The following is a 23,155-nucleotide window of genomic DNA, read 5'->3' on the forward strand; positions in this document are numbered from 1 at the left end:
TTTTGGAAGGTAAGGCACCAGAGAGCAATTCTTGTGGCAAGTAATTATTTTCAAATACAGAACACACCCTTACTTTATTCATGGAAGTAAGAAAAGCAATGTCAAGGTAACAATTTTAACTGTTATAGAAACATAGTACATTTCAAAGGCATCCACTAGATTAAGTGACACACTGTTACAGAAGGGTTAATGTGTTGATGGTAAGTTGTTAACAGATAATTTGACAGAAGAGGCACATACAAACCTGAACATGCCCAGAGCAGATTTTTCAGCAACAGGGTTTCACTTGATACCAGTCTGTTTATTCTGAAGCCAGTCATAGGTCATCTGTAAATGGTGTCCAGGTGCTAGTTGTTGTTTGCAAATGTGGAGTCACTGTAACAGCCCCACAAACACTCACTGAGTGGTTCTCCATGGATGTCATACTGTTTTGAGGATTGTCTTGTACATCACCTAAAAGGAATAATGAGCCTGACTTTGTTTTGTAAGAGATGATTCACAGTTGTCTTGCTTGCACATTTGTTCCATTCAAAATTCTTCCAATTTAATGACCATAGCAGGAGGCTTTTAATGCCCAGAAAGTGCTATCTGTCACTTACAAAGGATCAGTAGGCATCTTCCTAAATTTGCTTTAATGGATTTAAAACATCTCCCCACCTTTTTCCAGATCTCTAGCTGTGGACATCAGAACTTTTTCTGAGTCAGAGTGGAAGTCTTTCTCCATTAAGATTTGACATTGGCTTTCTAAAAGGGAACACCATGATAGGAGAGAGGCAGGAGGCTGCTTCTAAGGTTGCCTTAACTTGGAAAAGGACACTTAGCTCCAATAAGTAGTCACTCACTAGCTGATGGCATTTTGACAGGGAATAGAAGGGCGTGAGGTTGAGACTCAAAAATCCATTGCCATCCAGTTGATTCTAACTCATAGTGCCCCATAGGACAGAGTAGAACTGCCTCACAGGGTTTCCCAGGTTGTAATCTTTACAAAAGCAGACTGCCACATCTTTTTCCCACGGAGGCTGGTGGGTTCAAACCGCCTACCTTTTGATTAGCAGCTGAGCACTTAACCACTGCACCACCAGAGGTGTATTAAATGTTGGATTTCTTTCATATTATCAGTTTTTCAAGTATAAACTTAAAAAAAAAAAAAAACCCCATTGTCGTCAAGTTGATTCTGACTCATAGTGACCCCATAGGACAGATTGGAACTGCCCCTTAGGGTTTCCAAGCAGCAGCTGGTGGATTCAAACTGCCAGCCTTTTGGTTAGCAGCTGAGCTCTTAACCACTGAGCCACGAGGGCTCCAAATTTAAAAACAGTGCTATATTCCATGGAGGTGGCTATTCAGGCTCAAATCTCTCCTTCTAGGAACTTCTCTAACAGCCAGCAAAGGTAGTTTGATACTCTCTGACTTCTACTTGATAGCCAGCCTTTCAGGAACTTGGAATATATGTTTATGATATTTATCTTTGAAACTAACATTGCTCTGTCTTTACATATTATCAATTTATAACGCCTTAAAATTATAGAACGGGTTTAGTTTATAGAAATATGTGAACTTTACATCTTTTTCATGGTTTTCCACATTGTTGTGTGTGTATGTTAAATGATAGCTTATAATTTTTCTGGTAGAATGCTGGATAGTATTGATACCTTTGTACCTATTTCTCCCATGGTATTTTGCTTTTCACCAAATGATGGTGGGTGTGGCTACTCTCATAAATTGTGTTGCTGCTTAGCTGTTGAGGGCAGTGGTAGAATTCTTGCCTTCCATGCAGGAGACCCGGGTTCGATACCCAGCCAGTGCAGCTCAAGCACAGCTACCATCCGTCTTGTCAGTGGAGACTTGTGTATTGCTGTGATGCTAGACAGGTTTCTGCAGAGCTTTAGACTAAGACAGACTAGGAAGAAAGGCCTGGCAATCTGCTGAAAATCAGCCAGTGAAAACCCTGTGAGTCACAATGGTCTGATCCTGTTGCACATGCAGTCGCCATGCATTTGGGCCCAACTCGACGGCAGCTAATGACAACTGCGTAACTGCATTCCATTGAATTACCATAACTGGGGTAGTAACTAGGGTAATCGAGAATAATTAAACCATCCACTTACTGCTGCGAAGGAAAATAAAGAGTAAGAAGGGTGACAGTAGCTGATAAGAACAGCTTACAGAAAAATAGATATCTGTGGACTCGATCTTATCAGCACCCCCCCCCCCGGAAATGTGTTAGCAGGCCGTATTTGTAAATAAACATTTTTTATCATGGCACTGAGGGTAGCACTGGGAAGGGATGATGAAATATGAGAATAGCGAAGAAATACATGGTAATTGTAAAAAAGGAAGAAGATACCCTGTTCTGGACACACTTGCCCAGGGTTGTGTGTAAGGAAGCATCTTATAAGTGGTGCCTGTCATTCCACAGTCTCGCAAGGCCTTTTCTGAGCTATCCCTCCCTTGCCTCTCAGTCTCGTTTTCCATTGTTCTTCTGCAGAAACCCACCTTACCAGTACAAACTTTAAAGTATATTCAGGGCTAAGTGCACAATTCCGCAATCTCCTGGAAACTTCTCCCTGCTTATCCCACAGTGTTCTTGTCCTGCTGAATTATGGCAGTATTTACTGTTTGTCTGTACCAGACTGGATAGGCAAAAAGAAACTTTTCCTTGGTGCCAGGCACTGTGCAAGGTCACAGTTAATCGTCATACTCTTCCCCTGGAGTAAGTAGACCTGGCTCATTTTGTAGATGAGAAACTTGGCTGGAGAAATGTAGACAGTACTTGTAGGAGAAACAGCATCATGTCCACTGTTTTTTAGCACCCAATTAGTGCTAGTCACAGAGGTGTTACAGTGTGGAGACATAGCAGGTTATTGCCTGTAGTCCACTGATTTGCATCTTTTATGCCCTGCTGTATTGAGAGTTGTGTGGTTCTCTGTGTTCATGGTATTTGACAGTTTAATAGTTAGTGCTATTAACAGTGATACATTTCCAGTGTTCAGGGAATCTGTAGATGACGTGGCACTAAGGTAGATGCATTAAAAACCCCTTGTAACTGTCATACCAAACCAGAACCATACCCGTTGCCATCAAGTTGATTGAGACTCATAGCAACCCTATAGGTCAGAGTAAAACTGCCCCATAGGGCTTCCACGGCTGTGATCTTTATGGAAGTAGGCTGCCACATCTTTGTCCCACGGAGATGCTGGTAGGTTCGAACCACCAACTTTCCAGTTGACAGCCAAATGCTTAACCACTGCACCGCCAGGACTCCCTTGAGTGTTGTACATGTGACTTAAGCGACTTCTAACCCCTCTGAGCCTCAGTTTCAACATCTTTAAAATGGGAATGATGTTAGTAATTACCTCAGAAAGTGATTGTGAGGAGTAAGTATTAAGTTCCCAACACAGAGGAAACGTATGATAAGTGTTAGCTCTTGTTGTAATCGTTCTTTTGTCTAAATTCCTTTGAAAGTAAAAAGAATTTTCAGCCTTCATGATTTCTTGAGGTTGATGAGATCTATACATATGGGACCTTGTTTATGACACAGCTATTCCTTGTATCTGTCCAGTGTCCCCGGGATTCCCCTGCTTCTAGTATCTGGGGATTGTTAAACACGTCTAGGCTCACTTGTCCTTAACTGTCGTGGTATGTTTAATGAGTGCTTGACTTGAGTAGACCCACCATAAAGCCTTCACTGGCAGGGGTGATAGAATTACTAAGGAATTTTTATATTTTCCACACTTTTAGGGGCATGAACCTTCTTTTTTAGCCTATAGTATGATTTAAAAAAAAAAAAAAAACAAAAACCCATTGCAGTCGAGTCAGTTCCAACTCTGGTACATACCTTTTATTTTTAAAAAACCCAAACCCTACCTCTGAAGAATTTTTGAAACCTGAGCACATGAATTATATTTTGTTATATTTAGGGTTCAACACTTTTATCAACTGACTGCATGGTGATAAAACCCATTGCTGTTGAGTCGATCCTGACTCATAGTGACCTTAAAGGACAGAGTAGAACTGCCCCATAGGGTTTCCAAGGAGCACCTGGCGGATTCAAACCACCGACCTTTTGGTTAGCAGCCATACCTCTTAACCACCATGCCACCAGGGTTTCCAAAATATGGAATACTTCATGAGTTTGGGTGTCATCCTTGCTCCCAGGGGCCATGATAATCTTCTCTGTATCATTTCAATTTTAGTATATGTGCTGCCAAAGCAAGCACACATGGTGATAGGAGAGCAATTTAGAACCTGACTAGGATTTTTGCTTCAAGATAGAAGTGTGACTGTCTCATGAATAGAAATGTCTTGCTTCTTTGTATCACCGTGTGTGTGTGTACACATGTGTACATATGTGTACATGTTTTCATTTTGTGTTTTGAGCGGCTTTGTGTTGTGACACTGGTATGACTCACTGTTCCGATGGTTTATCAGAAACATTTTACACATGGATTCCTTTAGCTTTCCAGATTGGCCTCCTCTGATCTAGGTGAGGAGTTGTCATTTTAACAAATTGGAACACTGCCTTTAAAGATTATGGTGTCATTTTTATCCTATGGCAAGGCTTCATTTCTTTCCTCATTTCAGCCAGATGCCTTGTGAATACTTGAGCTTCCGTGTCTACATACGTACAGCAGTTAAAAATTAGGCCTGTAAAGGTCTTTGTAGGAGCCTTTGGCAAAGCCTATCCCTTACAGTGCTTGATGTACCTCTGGAGTCTCAGCCAGGGCTCTAAATATATGGATATAAGGTGATCAGATTGAATAAAGAAGTTGATCCAGAAATTGTGGTGGTTTTGTATTATCCATACAAGTATGTATACTATTTCTTATCATAAAAGCATATCCTATTTGTCTTCTATATTAATTAACTCCAGTCTGAGCAGAAGCTCTGGCAGTTGGGAGCTTGGCCTTGAAGAGCAGTATCTTATCTTGCAGGTACCATTTACCTGCTCGGTCCATGCTTTAGAGTCATTCTAGAATAGCCAGAGGGACCATTCTGGATCCAGTGGAGGGCAGCCATATTGTAGATTATAGTGACACTAATTTTCACTGCCATGCTGCCAAGGTTCCCTTGTCTTTCTACCCCACAACTGTGAAGAGAAGGTGGTGGCATTGGTTGTCAGTTGCCTGACGTAAAGATACTCCTGAGACTCTGTTGGCCAGGGATCAGAAGAATGGAAGTGGGGCAAGAGGGAGAAGTTGAAATCCAGCCATGGAAACCTCTTCAAGATGGAGACTGACTAGAAAGTGACCCAGAAAATCCTCATATGCCTAATGAGCAGTATCCTGTACTTGATAACCACCCTTGTAGAAAGACTGATGAGTGCTCTCTTGCTTCTCAGTCTAGACATGTCTGAGTCCCAGAAAGCATGGGCAGGCATTTTAAGATATGTTCCCTTCCTGTAACCTCACATTTGAAACCACATAATGGGTGGCATAAAGAGGCTTAATAATTAGTATCTGGTTAGACTTCATTTTGGATTATGTATAATAAAGCAGACCTTAAAACATGGCTGATTTTTGGGAGTTACCTGGCTCAGATTAGGTTCTTAATTCCATTTAAAAGCACATGTTTAACACTTTGTTGCTGTCGAGTTGATTTCAACTCATAGCATCCCTGTAGGACAGAGTAGATCTGCTTGATAGGGCATCCAAAGCTGTGATTTTTCTGAAAGGAGACTGCCACATCTTTCTCTTATGGAGTGACTGGTGGGTTCGAACTGCTGACCTTTCAGTTAGCAGCAGAGTGCTTAACCATTGTGCCACCAGTGCTCCTATTTAACACTTAAAATATTTATTTATTTATTTAACACTTAGTATATAATTGGAAACCCTAGTGGCATGGTGGTTAAGAGCTACGGCTGCTAAAGAAAAGGTCAGCGGTTCGAATCCACCAGGTGCTCCTTGGAAACTCTATGGGGCAGTTCTACTCTGTCCTGTAGGGTCGCCATGAGTCGGAATCGACTTGAGGGCAACCTTTTTTTTTTTTTTTCCTTCTTCTTTTTTAAAATAATTGGAGCCCTAGTGGCTCAGTGGTTAAGAGTTTGGTTGTTATCCAAAAGGTTGGCAGTTTGAATCCACCAGCCGTTCCTTGGAAACCCAGTGGGGCAGTTCTGTTCTGTCGTATAGGGTCGCTATGAGCCGGAATTAACTCGATGGCAACAGGTTTGTTTGTTTTATGTATTAATTATGCTAACTCCTATAGTGGACCCAAAAGGAGCAGTTCCATGTCTTGAAGGAACTAAATGCCCCAGAAGCGACACGTGATGACTTCTAACCTTATTGTAGATTCTGAATGCCTGTATTTTCAGGCAGAGCTAAAAGACAAATGAAGTGTCTTACTCTGGTTGGATAAGTGATGTGGCAGGATGAGCCTCTTGGAGAGCGTCCTACTGACACTCGGAAACAAAGTTTTCTTCATGTGTTTCATTTGAAGGTGAACTTGTGGTGTCACTTGTACTAGTGTTACTCCTGGAGTGATTGGAGGCAAGTGTGGAGTACGTGTCATAGTGCTAGTTAGTAAATGGGTGTGAGCTACAAAAAATAAAGTTCAGACACATGGAAAATGTGACTGGTTATCCTCTCACACATAGTAAGCTTTCTTGGCTTAATTTCATTTTGCCTCTTTTTGTGAAATTAGGTTAACCTATGATTTACCTTTTGAGCATGATCTCACATGTACTTCTTCCAGTTGGCATTTCCCATTTGCCCATCCAGATGGGAATCTCCCGTCTTTGAACCCACCTAGCATCTATTGTACTTGACCTTCTCATGGCACTTGATGTGTCTCACATTAGGGTGGTGGTTTATTTGTTCACTCTGCTTTTCTTTCCCCACCTCCTCTGTCCTCTGTGACACTGAATGTTAAACCACAGGGTCTCTGTCTGATTTACCTTGATATGTGGCAGTGCTTAGCACAGAGGTTTGCTCGTAGTAAATGCTTAATAAGCATTTACTGGATTCAAGTTAACTATCTTGAGCCGAATAAAAATCACTTAAACGTTGGACTTACTCACCTTGTCGTGTACTTAAAGAGAATATAATGTCCTGTGTAGACCTGTCCAAACGGTACCAAAATTTTACCAAAGTTGAGAGAACGGGCTGCAAGTCAGTGGATCGGGTTTTGCTTGAAATTTTAGTACACATACTTCACGTATATTCTGTAATCTTGTGTTGATATTTACTGATGTATGCACTGGCAGCTGCCCCAGTGCTGTGCTTATTTTTAACCCTCTTAGTGAAATCTGGGTTGGAAACTTATATTACAAAATCAGCAGCTGAAATTGAGCATTTAGATTGCCTAAAATTGAGAAATTAAAATATGGAATGCAAGGTTTATAGAAACTGCTATGTCCTTCCAAAGTATTAACTCTAGTTAAATGTTGCATATGCCTTATTCCATCTTCACGCCAACACGTTTGTCAATATAAAACGTGTATGTAGACTTGACATGTAGCATGAGACTATGAGAGGACTACATTTTTTGAAAATGAGTTTCCAGAATGCCTTTGGTTTCTTTTTCTTTCTTTAATTCTCTTTTAACGTTTGTATATATTTGTTTGTCACAGATACAAGAAACTAGTTCTTGTGGATAACATGGACTGATTGCTCACCATTCCAGCTAAACACACTCCATTTTGTTTAGTTACGTTGTGTGGCTCTAGTATACATTACTCCCCCGTAGGCCTTGTCCACATACCTCAGAGTAACCTAATATGCATTGTTAAATTAAAAACATGATTTGGGCTTTGGGGTTTCATTTATATAGTTAGAAACATGAAATTTAAGGAATTCCGTGAATATACAAGCTATTTAAATAAAATTTTGGAAGCATTTCACAAATAGCTAGTGCTTGGTATATTTCAGATGAAATTTAAATTACGTAGAGATGAATCATAATTTTGGGTTCTTCTGTTAGCCCATGACCCTCATCTTATAAAACTTTGATTGTACTGTCTTTTTGCAGCCAGCCGGTTTCACGTTCTTTTTCTTCTTAATTGCCCTTTTAAATTATCATGCTTTAATCTATATGAAACTGATGTGCGTCAGCAAAATAATTTTATTTCCATTACTCTTCGATTTTCTTTTTCCTTTTTTTTGATCAAGTCCAGTCAAGAGTTAATTCTGTTTTGCCTTAAATTAGGAAATGTTAGGTAGGTTTTGGACTGGATTGGAGTTATACGTGGAAGATTTTAATTCACATTTTGGCTTTATTTAGTCTGTGGTGGTTATATTACCTGATGAAGAGGAAAGCCAGAAAACATTTGTATTGTGATGTCCAAAGAGATAGCTTTGCCCAGCCCAGGCTGTCAGCCTCTGGAGGTGGGGCAACAATTCTGGAACTTCTTTGGGTCCTGTGGAGCCTAGAACATTGCTCTGCGTCTGAGGTCGTAAATATCCTATCGAGATTTTTCTCATTTTTGAAAGTTACGCATCCCTTCACAAGAATGTTTCTGATAAATCTGAGGAGTTAAATTGTATTTTACCATGCATGTATGCCTTATGATTGCTTTAGAAGTAGAAGTCTTTTTGTTTTCTTTTTTTTAATTTTATTGTGCTTTAAGTGAAAGTTTACAAATCAAGTCAGTCTCTCACGTATAAACTTACATACACCTTACTACATACTCCCACTCACTCTCCCCCTAATGAGTCAGCCCACTCCCTCCTTCCAGCCTCTCTTTTCACGACTGTTTTGCCAGCTTCTAACCCCCTCTACCCTCCTATCTCCCCTCCAGGCAGGAGATGCCAACATAGTCTCAAGTGTCCACCTGATGCAAGTAGCTCACTCCTCATCAGCATTTCTCTCCAACCCACTGTCCAGTCCAGTCCATGTCTGATGAGTTGGCTTTGGGAATGGTTCCTGTCCTGGGCCAACAGAAGGTTTGGGGACCATGAGAGCCGGGATTCTTCTAGTCTCAGTCAGACCATTAAGTCTGGTGTTTTTATGAGAATTTGGGGTCTGCATCCCACTGTTCTCCTGCTTCCACAGGGGTTCTCTGTTGTGCTCCCTGTCAGGGCAGTCATCTGTTGTGGCTGGCCACCGTCTAGTTCTTCTGGTCTCAGGATGATGTAGTCTCTAGTTCTTGTGGCCCTTTCTGTCTCTTGGGCTCATAATTATCTTGTGACCTTGGTGTTCTTCATTCTCCTTTGATCCAGGTGGGTGAGACCAATTGATGCATCTTAGATGGCTGCTTGTTAGTGTTTAAGACCCCAGACACCACAAGAAGTAGAAGTTTTAAGATTAGGAAAAATTAAATATGATCTGAACTTAAGTTATATATTAAAGGTCTTAATTCAGCATACAGCTTGATTTATTTAGCTTTGCTTAGCTTTGATCTGTTAAACACTGAAAAGAAAAGAAGCAGGGAAGTTTAGACTCTTCATAGCCAAAGAAGAATGAAGATTTGAAATAGTTATCTGGATAGTGTAGGACAAAGTAAATCTTTATCCCAAAACACTCAACTGAGGGCAAAATGTTTTTTAAAGTCTACTTTTTTAAGCCTATTAGTGTTCTTTTTCTGATTATAAAATGATACACATTTGTTGTTAAGTTTTAAAAATAAAGAGCTGTACACAGAAGAAAACAGAAATCAGTTATAGTCCCACCATTTAGAGATCATTACTGTTTTTTGGTATATTCCCTGATTCATGTAGTTTATTTTGTAAATACTTACTCTTTTTTCCCACATTATTGATTTTCTTTGAAAAGATGGTTTTTAACGGTTGTATGCATTGCTTGGAAGGCCTATGAGATATTTAATCTCTCTAATTTGTGGGTGTTGGAGTCCCAGTTTTTGCTGTTGTAAATATATAGTGTTTTTTTCTTATACCATAAAAAGGATAAATTTCTGAACATGGAATTACCAGGTTAAATGTGCACACGGAATATGAACAGCTTTAAGATTTTTCTTACATAATGTCAGATCTCACTCTAGAAAGGTGATAGCAAAAGGATTATTTTAGTTTTATTTAATACATCTAAGCAATTTCACTATTTTTTATTTCATCGTAAGTAGAGAATTTTTAAGCCATTTCTTAATCATATGGCCTTAAGACCATACCTCAAATTAAGAGGTGGATCACATAAATCATTTTTAAAGTTGGAAGAGGCCTTAAATATTATAATATGTTAATAATAATAATTTTAAGGAAATATATAACTTCTATGTTCTCAGCATTCTCCTGGGGATAGTGAGATTACGTTCCTATAAGGATCACCTTCTGTGCCTCACACTGTGAAGTATTGATGCTTTGGAGAATTAGGCCAAGAAATATATGCCGCAGGTTGTTTGTATGTATACTTGTTGTTCTTCCCTGAAAGATTTTTTTTTTTTTTTCTTAAATTGCAAGTTGGATGAAAACAGATAGACTGAGTATATATTTTAGATCTGGGAGATAGTTCTGTCTTTTTGTACCATTGTTTGCAGTTTTTTAAATAGTTTTATAGACCACTGTTCCTTATAAATTACCAGCGTTACCTTAATTGATTTGAGCAGCCTGACAGAGTCACTGGAAAGAATGTGAGAAACAAACTTGGTTAATTGTTGAAGGCACATGTATGTACTCTGTTCTTGGAGCCCAAATTTGGTGTAAGCATGTTTGTATTACATTTAGCTTACCCTTTAATTAGAACCATGCCTCATCATCTTGTTTTTATAAAACTGTTGAAGAATTCTGAAGAGTTGGCATTATACTAGGAACAGGCAAGGCTTTTATTTAGAACTAGATGTCCAGTGATTGGGAGTTTCAGAACAGTTATCAGTCCATAATCAATAGATCTGGTAGAGTCTAGTGTTTCCTTTTACAGATAGAGAAGTAAGGCCAAGAGAAATGAAAGATCGTGCACACATTACACAAGAAGTTACATTGCATAATGGGAGCTACAACCCAAGTCCCCTTACTCCTAGGCTAGCGCTACTGTTTGGCAAGTTTAACTGACAATTTTAAGTGCCATATTCTACGTATACCCAAATTGTGTTTCATGTGAGGGCTTCTCAGTGACGTTCATTGGATTAGAGAGTACCTCAACACTGGCTTATTGCTTATTGAAAAAATGAACTGTGAAAGACCAATCTTGTCATTTTTCAGTAAGGCTGGCCACTTAGAACCTAGTTATATCCTGTGGAAGTGTGGTTGATGGCTTCCACACAGGAGCTCAGCTTAAGTGCTAGGGGCCTACAGGTCAGGGAGGGGAAGAGCAGTATATAAATATGTGATTTTAGCATAGCACCACAGCATCCACAAAAGAAGGGTCCCTTCTGAAAGAGACTGTTGGCCCAAGTACAGCAATTGTTTTATCCTTACTTATGTATGTAATTACTCTTCTCCCTACCAGCCACTTTTGTGTTCCCTGACAATACCTAGCACAGAATTAGGGTATGTAATTGGTACCCACTAAACACTTCCTGAATTAGACTTGTATGGGCTAATGTGTATACACTTACTCCTCACTTAGAGACTGTCTCGTTATCTGACATATCACATTTACAATAATAGTAAAAAAAATCTACTATTTTGTGTTGACGACGTATGTCTAGCAGTAGTGAACACTGGGGTGCGAGGCAAGAGTGATTCTGGCTGTGGTGGTTAAGGTTATGTGTCAGTTTGGCTGGGCCATGATTCTCAGTGGTTTGGCAGTTATGTAATGGTATAATTTGGCAGTTATGAAATGATGTGGTCATCTTCCATTTTTGTGATCTGATGTGGCTATCGTCCATTTTTGCATGACCCTGATTTTTACATAATGACCTGGTCTTTGGAACCTAACCATGTCAATAAGTGAGAAGTGAATGGCAAGTTTTCACATTGGCACCCTTTATGGACAAGAAAATCATGGAAAAATAGAGTTAAGCTAGCCAAGTCCTTCAGTGGATGTAAACTCACTTGCAAAAGGGCAGTTTGGTGTGATATTTTTATTTAAATGCTTGCTGGTATTACCTCGTTGATGTAACCCATGTACCAGGCCATTATTCAGAAGATGAAATGTTATTACAGAAGAGATTACCTGAGAAAAGTTGATCAATCATGCAGGACTCTACAGAACTTTCAGTCTCATTAATAATACTGAGGTAGAACTCTTTCATATATCTTATCCCTAGAATTCACTTGAAACTGGAATATTATAGAGACTTCAGAAAAAAAAGTGGTCTGGTGTTGTGATTGCGTAAATGAAGAATAATCTTGAGGTTTTAGAATAAGACCTAGGAATTCATCATTTTTCTGAATTCGTTTATGTGGTTCAGTGGAAAGAATATTTGCTCACACAGAACAAACTTGTTGAAAGTGGGCTATGAAAATGAGTGGAAGCTGACAGTGGGACTGATGCTGGTGTTGTGATGTCTTGAATGCTGTGTGAAGCCAAGGACAGTGGTGAAGAAGGGGCAAGCACTTAAAAAGGCTACTTTATCCTTTGGCCCAGTGATTTAATTTTTTTAAAAGGGATCCCCATAGTGTTTGTTGCACGACTTTCTACTGTTATGAGAAAATTTATTTAAATTTTTTTATAGATTCAAAGTCGTAAATACAACTCTGTTAAAGAATAAAGGAGAGAGAGGAAACTAGTATGTATTAGTCCCATCTACTAAGCACAGGGCGTATACTGCTTTATTTAGTCTTCACCACAGTCCTAAGAAGTAGCTTCATCATCATCTTATAAGCATGAACATTGAGACTCACTTAACCCACACCTGCTTTAAGCCCTCTGCTATCTGTGATTTTTTGACAGCTGTTTTCAGTGCTAGACCGTGAGCACCCGAGGGCAGGGACCATGCCTTTGTTTGTTCACCACTGTGAACTGGTTCTAGCCTGTGTTCTGGGTCAGGTTAGGAGTGTTTCCGTCTCCTGCACACATCACCTTGGAAGAGCCCTATTCTAAGTGGATCCATAGAGAAAACAGTGAGGTGTGCTGCAAGGTCCTGGTTCACACCCGCTCACTTCTCCCCAAAAATAAAGGTGCAGAAGCCTACACTGATAAATTGCACAGAAATAGTGCAGTGCAAGGGATCACTTTTATATGACCTTTCTAGCCGTGATCTTGTAACTCCCATCAAACGATTGGGTGGGACTGTGCCAAAAGGGTGCTTGTGGCCCACCAAGGGCATTGGACAGCTTGCTAATAATGCGTATGAGGTGTATTGCACCCGTGCGGGGCCGGGACCATGCAGATAAGGTGTATGGAGCCCTAACAAGGGGATTGGTCAGTTTTGCCATCCCAGTAGGCTTAAAATGAGCCATCCCAGAGGTGGAAAGGGGGGCCTTACTACCACCAAGAAGAAGAGATGGGACCAGAGTGCATCCTTTGGACCCGGGATCCCTGGTCTAAAAACCTCCTAGACCCAGGAGACAGACAGGGAGCCATAACACCAGAGACAGATCAAGATGGCGAAAAGCGGCAGCAGAGAAACAGTGGTGGCAGAACCAGAAGACCAGCACAAGAAAGTGCAGTGGGGTTCGTGGCCCACAGAGTAAGGCGGTTACAGTGGGTGTGCCAACCCACCGAGCAAGAGAGTTGAGCACCTTCAGGTGGGAGGCTTCCTGGCGGAGTGGGGTGCCTCAGGCTACTTGTAGGAGCTAAGCTTGCCAACCCACAGAGTGAGAGAGCTGAGTACCTTCAGGCCGAGGCTTACTAGTAGAGTGGAGTGCCTCTGGGCACTTAATGGTGGAGCTGAAGAGCTTTGTAACACTTGGTGGAGCAGGGCAGAGGCAGGGCCAGCCCAAGAGGCCTGAGGGGCTGGAGAGAGGCCTGCCTGTGGGCATGGCTGAGAAGATGCTGTCCTGATGAAAAAACTGTATCCTGACTTGTTTCTGACCTTGAATTGTAACCTGTTACTTCCTTAATTAAGCCCATAATCGTGAGTACGGTCTGTGAGTTTTATGTGGCCATTTCAACAAATTCTCGAACCCAGTGGAGAAGTAGAGAGTGCCATAGGAGGTTGGGCTGGTGTCAGAATTGGTAAAAAGGTTGGAGGGTGGAGGTATGTCTGCCCTCCACCCCGTAGCAGTCAGCCTTGGGATGTTGTCCTGGCGATGATTCTCCTTCCCCCTTGGGAAGTTAGGTGAGGAGGTCTAACATCCCCGCCACTCCACCATTTTTACAGTCAGTAATGTAATAGGTTGTAATCGCTCCCAAGTTTATATAACAAAAACTTCCAAAACATACCTAAAACTGAAGTAACAGTGAGTACGTCCACTTAGATTCAACAGCTATTAACAGTTTGCTGTGTTTGCTTTCCTTTTCTCCCTCTTTGCTGTCTCCCTCTTTCCCTCATTCCATCTACATAAATAAATATTTTTTTAATTAAAGGTTGAGTTATTTGAAAGTAAATTGCAGACGTTACATTATTTAGTCCTTTTTTTAGTCTCTTTTAATCTAGGATAGTCCCCCCACCTCTCCATCTCGCCCTTTTTTTTTTCCTTTTTTTAGTATTTTTCTTTTTTTTACCAGAACAAGTCTTGACTTGATTCCTTGACTACACCATTTAATCTATGAGGTGTAATCAGTTGTGGAAATTAAAGTTGATATGTATGGAATATTCCTTTGAGCACTTGAAAATTGCAGATAATTTTTGCCACTGCATTACTTTTTGTATCCCACTTCTATGGAAAACACCTCAGTTAATGAACAGTGCGACTCCATTTGCCAGCATTTGAAGACACAGGAGAAGACTCTACTCCCTCGTCATTTTTTATTGTGCCTCGCCAGATCCACAAAGGCAGCACAGTAATGGTGTTAGGAGAACCCTTACATATTAAAGACTCACTGTTGATATGATGTGAATAGTATTTGGTATTTAATATGAAATCTGAATAGTGTAATTTCAGGCAGAGCGATGTGTCTGTTAAACTTTAGAGCTAGGAAGTAACCTCGTCTGTGGAAGGAGGGTTTGCAGCAGGGGAACACTGCTCCTTTTGCTAAAATGATTTAGATTTTCCAAACATCTGAATTAAACACATCTGAGATTGTAATTTTCTTCGTGTATGTCTGTGATGTTGTTACACAGCAGTCAATTTTAATCAAAACATAAACATTTAAGTCACGATTTCTTCTTTTCAATTTTCCTCATCTAGAAGGAGCTGGCAAACAACCCAGACGGTCCTCAGATGTGTGCGTATAAGCTGGTGACCATCAAATTCAAGTGGTGGGGACTGCAGAGCAAAGTAGAAAACTTCATTCAGAAGGTAAAACCTGCTCAAAACATGGTGACTTCAATTTAGATTCAGATTTAAGATAGCTATTAATATTTTCTGTGTTACCACTTTCTGTTCTCCTTTGTGAGGTGAGAATTACTGCCCCTGCTGAATTTCTTTTTACCCTTTTTCTCCTTGGACACAGCAAAAACAAATGTCAGCAGCATTAAGGGGCCTTTCTTTGAGGAAAAGGCCTTGCAGTTTTTTTGTTGTTGTTGTTGTTCAAAGTACTTTCCTGGCTAGGTTGCCCAGCTCTTTTGTAGAGGGCCCTTTCCACATTCAGCAGGTCCCCAGGACTTGCCCACTGAGGGGCTCCTTACACCCACACACATCTCTTGTGACACACACACCTGGCACTTTCACACAGAATGTCTTCTTTAAAGGCTCTCACTGAGAATAGTTCTACACTCTGAACCTAGGGTGACGTTATCTGAGAGTCCAAATTCTAATTGCTTCTTTTTCATGTCTTCACACTAAAGTGAAAGTAACGTGGGTAGTCAGATCTAGCAAGAGGGGAGGATTGCACTTGTATAAATACACATGGTTATAAATATACAAGGACTATGCACGTTTCTTTGGTGTTTACTTTTTCCACAGTGTGAACGTTTATTCCTTTGTCATCATAAAGAAACCCCCATTATATCAGCTAGTCATGTCTGAGTTTCACCATAACTTTTCTACTTTTAAACTTTTAAACTGCATTAATATTTAAAAAATAATAATAAGTCCTTTTGGGGTGATGTAAAACTTTTAAATGGGGAATGGTAGCACAGCATGGCGAATGTAAAGTCACTGAATGGTACACTTAAAAGTTGGTCAAAACACCAAGCTTTTTGATATATATATATATTTTACCACAATTTTAAAAAGAAAAAAATGATCTCAGAGTGCTGGCAGCCTTGATTAGCCTTGGGCCTGCTTGCAATTGGCCCACACTAGGCACTCTGTAAATACTGGCTTCCTTCCTTCCTCTTGGATCATAATTAGATTCATAATCTAGTTCTGTTAAAATAGAAGTCATACATGTAATTGATGAAGTCCCTTCTGTTCATGGAAAAAAATTAAAAAGTTGAAGATTGTCCAGAAGTACTCACTATGCCATGCACTTTTATCTCTTCTTGGGAAGGTTTAGTAATACTTAAATAATCCAGCAATTAAAACCACTAATTGTAAGTATGATTTTATACAGTGGCAGTAACATGTAGAGTAGAAAAAACAATGGAGGTGAGAATAAGTAATAATTCTAATTTAACAAAACATTCCAAAGAACCTGGGACTCTTTAAGTAATTCTTACATTCCACCTCAACAGTGTTCCTTGGAATTGCAGAGAAGTTAAGAATGATAATGTATGATTTTATAGCAGAAGAAATCAAGTAGACTTCTGGTCATTGACATTTAGAAGAAGGTAAAAATAAATAAGGTCCAGCAAGAATTTACATTAGATCAGAATGTATACACTGCATTTTTTTAGTTTCTGCTAAACCATGCTACCTTTGCCTGATAAGATTGTTTCACTTTTCAGAGGGAAATTTTTCTTTTTATTTACTTGGACAAAATGATAATAGGATGGAAGTAGGGTTTTCACTAATAGTGGAGTGGTCTTTTCAAACCAAGTATGTATAAATTTCATGGAATTAATTGGGACATAGATTAACTTCTACTAAAGTTAATCTGTCACTAATCTTAGATTTTTGCCATCTTATACTGCTTTTCTTCTTTGTTTTAAAAGCAAGAAAAAAGGATATTTACAAACTTTCATCGCCAGCTTTTTTGTTGGATTGACAAGTGGATTGATCTGACAATGGAAGACATTAGGAGAATGGAAGATGAAACTCAGAAAGAACTAGAAACAGTAAGACTTCCCATTCTATGGGAGTTCTCTAATTGTTCTTTTCTAAAACTGCACGCTTAGTAAGTGTAGGCTTAGAATTTAAGACAAGTGTTATTAAAAGCCATTCTCTGATCTGTTTATCCTCATCAAAATCAAGCTTCTTAGACACTAACCTCCTGCTTTCTGATTTCTGAACATCTTCTGTGAAAGGTGACTAGAGCTTCCTTGATTTAGAATTTGTTCATTGTAAAATGCCCAGTGGTTTTGTATTATTTTTTATGAGCTATTTCTCTCCGATGTTACCTAGTTCACACAGTACTTTTATAGATACTCACCGTGGCAGACCAAACTGCCTTTAAGTTCATTTTGAGGGGTCATACTCGTTATCACAGTAAGTCCTTTTTCCTTCTTCTGTAGGACTGTTAAATCTAGTGGTATTGTCATTGATCTAGAAATGCCTTCTCCCTCCCCCAACTAGTGATGAATCCTTATTTCTTCACAAGCTTTAGGCAGAAGTTCAGTGATCCGTGGGCCAGATGTCAGCATGCCATGTTTCAGAGTTAAAGTACCCCTCAGCTCCACACCACCACAGTGAGCAGACCCCGCAGTGTGTGTGCACGGGGCTTCTCCCGTCTCTCTCCCAGGGATGTGTTCTTCTCTGACTTCGTCTTGCACGTGCCTGGTTTTGCTTTTGCTCTGGGCCCCACTTCTCTTCAGTTGGCAGTAAAACCTCACTGGGGGACTGAACCTGAGGAATGTGCAGCACAGGATAGCGGTTTCCATGCAGTCATCGTAAGTCCTGCCAGCAGTCCCAGTGTCGGAAGGCCTGCAGGCGCAAGCGTTTGACGAATGCCTGTGTGTGCGGCAGGAGCTCCATGTAATCACAGGAGGATGGCGGCCAATCAGGGTCTTTGGCACAGAAGGAAATCTATTTCTCTGGCACATTGCATCGTAAAGAATCTGTGTTTAAGATTGCTTACTTTTGGTGATTACAGCAGATCTGCTTCTAATTAGTTTTATACAAACCTTCTGAAAGAGCTAGGACATATTTTCTTTATAAGATAATAAAATGTTTTAACCTTATCTTATACATAAAGTAAACTATAGGCAGTCTCCAACTTATGAATGGATTTTGTTCCAAAAATTAAGTTGATTGTTTGAAATTTGGAACAACATTCTAAATAGGGGTTCAGTTTCTAGGCCAGCCAATAGAAACCTCTTTGACCCCAATTTCTCACACTAATCAGATGGCTCTGAGTTCTGGATCTTAGGAGTGGGGAGCTTAGAAGACTGTCCTCCACCTCCTTAATTTTAGGCAGCGCCCAGGCAAAAGAAATAGGCAAGAGCGTATCGTGGGTCCTCTTGCCTTCTTTTCCACTTCCGTTTTCCTTTGCTCAAGAGCCAGGTGCTCTTCTCTGAGAAGCACCGCCCCCCCCCCCCTTTTTTTAATCCTCTTACCCCTGCCTTGCCCGTTTTCCCTCCCTCCAAGTGCTTCAGGCTGCAGAGGTACCTGCCAGCTCTCCCTTCAGCCTCTCACAGCAGCTGGTCTCAGCTGGACATTGAAAAGACAGCAGCGTGGTTGTGCTCATTCATACTAGGCTCATGGTACAGGCTGGCATTTCCAAAAAGGATTTACCAAACACAACAGAAAACAGATTCTTAGTTAGACCCTCAGGAAGGAGCCCTTCTCATGGTTCTGATTTTTATGCCGAGGAACTGTCCATAACCTGAGGAAGAGCAGTCACTGCTGATCTGGTGGGGAATGTAGCCTTTCCTGGTTTGGACTCAGCCCTGCCTGCTTCTGGACCCCTTGGACAGAACTTGGCTGAGACCTCTTCTTCCCGCAGGGAAGTGCTCTTGCCTCCCTCAACAATTTGTCCTCTCCGGATCCCTGAACACAAAACAGTCCCAGTGTCAACGTGAAGAGACCTCTGACACAGAAGTGGTGACTCTTGGTCCCACCTATGGCACTGGGCCTGGAGGCTCAGCTGCTTTTCCATACAGATCAGTTATTCATGAGTTAGGAATTGCACACAGTAAGAATATGGAAGATAGACAAGTTATTACACAGCAGCCCATTTTATTAGAAGATACTGTACCCACATGTTATAAATGGACAGTGTTGGTAGAGCTCTGTCATTGGTTCTTGCTACGAGTAGATGGCCTCTTCTTTGTTAAATGTTTCAGAGAAATTTAAGACAAATTTCTAGTGTTAAGTGCTGGTCCTCATGATGTTAAATCCCATTTAGGTTATCATGATCTCTAGGTCCTTAGGGAGGAGCCCTGGGCGCAGTAGTTAAGAGTTCAGGCTGCTAACCAAAAGGTGGGCAGTTTGAATACACCAGCCGCCCCTTGGAAGCCCTATAGGGTAGTTCTACTCTGTCCTATAGGGTCGCCAAGACTCAGGATTAACTGGATAGCAGCGGGTTTGGTGTTTTTGTTTATTCCACATTGAATTGCTTCTGCTTTGAGTCCTAACAGTCGGTCTGTGACCATCTTCAGAATCTGGGCAGCATCATGCCTGTGGGCCAAACACCTACCAGAAAGCACTCACCTCCTGTTAAAGTCCTCTTAACCACTGAGAAATTTCCCCACTTCCTGACATCTGAGGATAGAATTTGATGCATCATAATTTTCCTCTCAGTTTGCCAATATTTTAAAAATTGGATTTCTTTTAAATGGGTTTTATCCCTGGAGTGAAAGAACAGCCTGTTGAGAGGTTTGGCCAGAGAGGACTGCCCCTACTTATAATTCTGCAGGGAAATCCTGGGGTTCGGCTTAGCAGCCGAAGGCATGCTTGGGATAAGTGCAATACCTGTTTGTTCTCAAATGATACTTCTCTTGGGTGCAGAGGGGGTGTTGAGTTTTAGAATAGATTCATTGTATTTATTCCTTTTCTCCATTATTTTCTTGATTTTCTCAATGAGTTTTTTAAATTGTCTGTAGGCTATTGTTATGAATGCCCATCCTTTGTGGTATAGCCTTGTGTCCTTCCCTGTTCCGTTATTCCTGTGCTATGTTTCGTTCTTCCTTCATCCCTGTTTTCAGTAAACTTCTCTAAACAACTCCTCCGGGAGGCCCTGGTTTTAGAAGCAGCCAAGAGGGCCACACCTCATGGCTCTGTCCTGGTCTAGTAGGAACTATGAAAAGATGGACCAGTCCATTGGGCTATCTCCTCACATTATATGGGGAGCTGTTCATTTACCCCTTGGCTGTCTTTGATAATTTTGTATCATCAGTCTGTAGGCTCTTGTTTCCTAGATTCAAGAAATATTTTTCATGCTGTGTAAGAAAAGCCTTTTGCAAGACTGTCTTTAGACCAAGGGGCCTACAAACTTCATTCTCACTGTGGTTATGGTTATAAACAGGCAGCCATCACTTCACAACCTCTTTTAGATCTCTTTTTCCCCTTGCTTACTAACGCCTATATAGAGTCTGTGATTTCAGCAGCTCATGATTTTATTTTACGTTTAGATGCGTAAGAAGGGTTCCGTCCGAGGCACGTCGGCTGCTGATGTCTAGATGAGTCCCCTGTAGGGTCAGAGACAATATCAAACTGTGTAAGTGAAGACTTGGGTAAAAAGAAATGTTTACAAACCAATACCATTCTGGTGATGGGCAGTTAACTTGCTGAGCAGAGGTTCTGTTAATGTGGTTTTATTTTTTAGAATTTAAAGGATACGTATTTTAGAAATTGACAGTGAACACTTGAATTATTATTCTGTAAGAATTTTATCTGTGGAACAGGTCGAATTTGGTAATCCCAGGCCAGTTCTTAGCATTATGGGTTAGGAACTAGCTGCCAAATGTACTTATTCATCATGTAGCATTGTCTTAGACACCAGCTGATTTTTCATCCATAGCCAGTTAATTGACCTATTTCTCAGTAGGATCATTTGTGGTTTAAGGAAATATGTAAAGGCACTTTAAATCACACTGAAGGAAAGCCTTTATCCCGTACCATGAGGGCCAACCTCAGTAATCCATTTTAGTTGAAGTTTTTTCTATACACCCGAAAGTCTTCTTTCAAGTTGAATCTTCAGTTATCCATACAATTAGCTTTAATATGTGTAAATGCACTTTTCATTTATAATATAAAACATTTCTATGGTCTTAAAATTTCTCTAAGACAAATTTGTGTACTCTGATAAGGATTTTCTTGGAGGGAAAAAAAGAGTGTGAAGATCTACCCCACATATTAAATGAAACCAGTGTGAGTAACCAAAAATCAACAGTAAACTGTGTATTCTGTCATCCTTTGTTAATACTGAAAAAGAACTAAGGTGTTTATTAGCAAAGAACAAGATGTTACACTCTCCCTTGTTCCTCTGTGGTTCTTTGCTGCCCTCTTAACATGAACTACCTGCTCTTTAATTATTGAACATGGGAATAGATGAAGAGTCCAGTAGTCAAGAGAAGTAGTTGTACCAACTATGAGTGAATCAGCTGTCCCAAGAGTCCTCTAAAGGCCTTTCTTTAAATTCAGTGTTCTTGTAATTTTTTTTTAAGTTATTGTTACTTTTGGTTAAGTTTTTCCGCATCCCTATGACTTACTTCTGCATATGGTTTATCTTTCCCCTCTGGTGAAACAAAACGCTCTGCCATTAGTAAGACCAGAATCTTAAAGAGAGATTAAATCTTTACGGTATCGTCGTTGGGGCATGTTTGCTGCTGGAAGTTTGGATATGTTGGGATTTTTTTTTTTTCTGGAGGATATGTATGACAAATGTAATATTTTTTGTGTCTCCTTGTATTTTAACAAGCTGTGCTGTCTCTCCCTTTCTTACAGTTACGTAACCAAGGTCAAGTGAGGGGAACAAGTGCAGCCAGTGACGAGTGAAGAATCTGACCAGTATCTTGCAGTGTTGACGTTTCCCAGACGTGTGCTTGTGATTATGTCCACACACGCACAGGTTCTCAGCCACATGTGTATATATGTATGTGTGTGTGTATCTGTAGCTGTATATAAAATGCATGTAGAGCTACAGATTAAGGTACACACACTTGTGTATATATATGTACATACAAACATACTGAAGGGATTAGTACAATTTCTCCAAAGTACTGTACCTATCTTCAGCAAGAATGCAAAAGAAAATATTTTCAATATATATACCTGGAACAGATTTTAATAATTATCAGAGTAATACCATTAATGGACAGATTGACTGCAATGTAATACTAGCTGGTATGTTTCATAAATGTCAAGTTGTGGACCAATATATATATATATATAGCCTTTTATTATTTCTCTGTTTTTTTGAATCAGTCTCTTAGAAATTGCTCTTCTGGGCCCATCAGCAAATGGACTCCCACAGAAAAATATAGTCTAAATTTTTTGGTAACCCAGTGAATCTGGAATGTAAACTCTAAATGTATTTATAACTATTTATTTCTGGATGGTCGTTATCTTACAGCCAAATTTGACAATATCTAATAGGAAGGAGTAAATTTACATGCCAATTTTTACTTGTTTGCCCTGAAGGAAAAATCCTTTAAAAAAAAAAAAAAAAAAATTCTGGTTTTTATTGGATTTTTGTATTTTAAATTTCAAGTATTTTTCTACATCAGACCTAGCAAAAACGGAGATGACAGTTTGTGATTTATAATAAACACTATACAATTTTCAGGCACCTGTTAGACAAGGAAATTAAATTAATCTTAATAGCACTGTAGGCTGTGTAGAAAAATTGGACATATAGCACATCTCTGGAGTCTTGTTTCTGAAATGACTGTCTTCTGAAATTATAGTTTGGAAACTATGCAAATGGTCTAGATTCCTCACAGCTTACACGATAGGATATAGTGGTGACATTTCACTCTTTTCATGTTGAAAATATACCTTAAGGGGAGATGCTGACTTTGAGATAGGAAGAATTTAAGACGCAGCACAAGGCTTGCCTGCACGGGTAGGAGGCCTCACCGAGGGGCTGATGCTCCTCCGTCCTGCCTGTTGGATGTGCTCTCCAATAGGACGTCCATGGAATATACCCTGGATAAGCATTGTGGAAATGCTGGTTAGAAGCCACCGCCGCCACCTTCTCTTTATTTTTAAGAAAGAAGCAATAGCTAGGTAAGATTTTTATTGGCTTTCTCTGTCTGGATCCAGTTTTTCTCCTGTCAGTCCTGGAAGCTTGA

General features: G+C 40.1%; 1 protein-coding gene and 1 non-coding gene across 3 annotated transcripts in view; one reads left to right on the forward strand and one right to left on the reverse strand.

The window, feature by feature from the left end:
* PITPNB (phosphatidylinositol transfer protein beta) overlaps positions 1–22,652 on the forward strand; it is a 74,560-nt gene extending 51,908 nt beyond the window's left edge. The window contains exons 9-12 of one of the 2 annotated variants that reach the window (XM_049865441.1): positions 15,066–15,176; positions 16,916–17,038; positions 20,492–20,577; positions 21,807–22,652. In XM_049865441.1, the coding sequence (XP_049721398.1) occupies positions 15,066–15,176; positions 16,916–17,038; positions 20,492–20,539 (282 nt within the window). In that variant the 3' untranslated portion in view covers positions 20,540–20,577; positions 21,807–22,652. The remainder of the gene's footprint in view (positions 1–15,065; positions 15,177–16,915; positions 17,039–20,491; positions 20,578–21,806) is intronic. The other variant, XM_049865440.1, reaches the window with a different exon arrangement.
* LOC126066165 (U6 spliceosomal RNA) lies at positions 4,112–4,220 on the reverse strand. The gene has a single exon (XR_007515020.1). It is a non-coding gene; the product is annotated as a U6 spliceosomal RNA (small nuclear RNA).
* Positions 22,653–23,155: the final 503 nt, after the last annotated feature.

Source organism: Elephas maximus, chromosome 22, assembly GCF_024166365.1.
Source record: "Elephas maximus indicus isolate mEleMax1 chromosome 22, mEleMax1 primary haplotype, whole genome shotgun sequence".
Lineage (NCBI taxonomy): Eukaryota > Metazoa > Chordata > Mammalia > Proboscidea > Elephantidae > Elephas > Elephas maximus.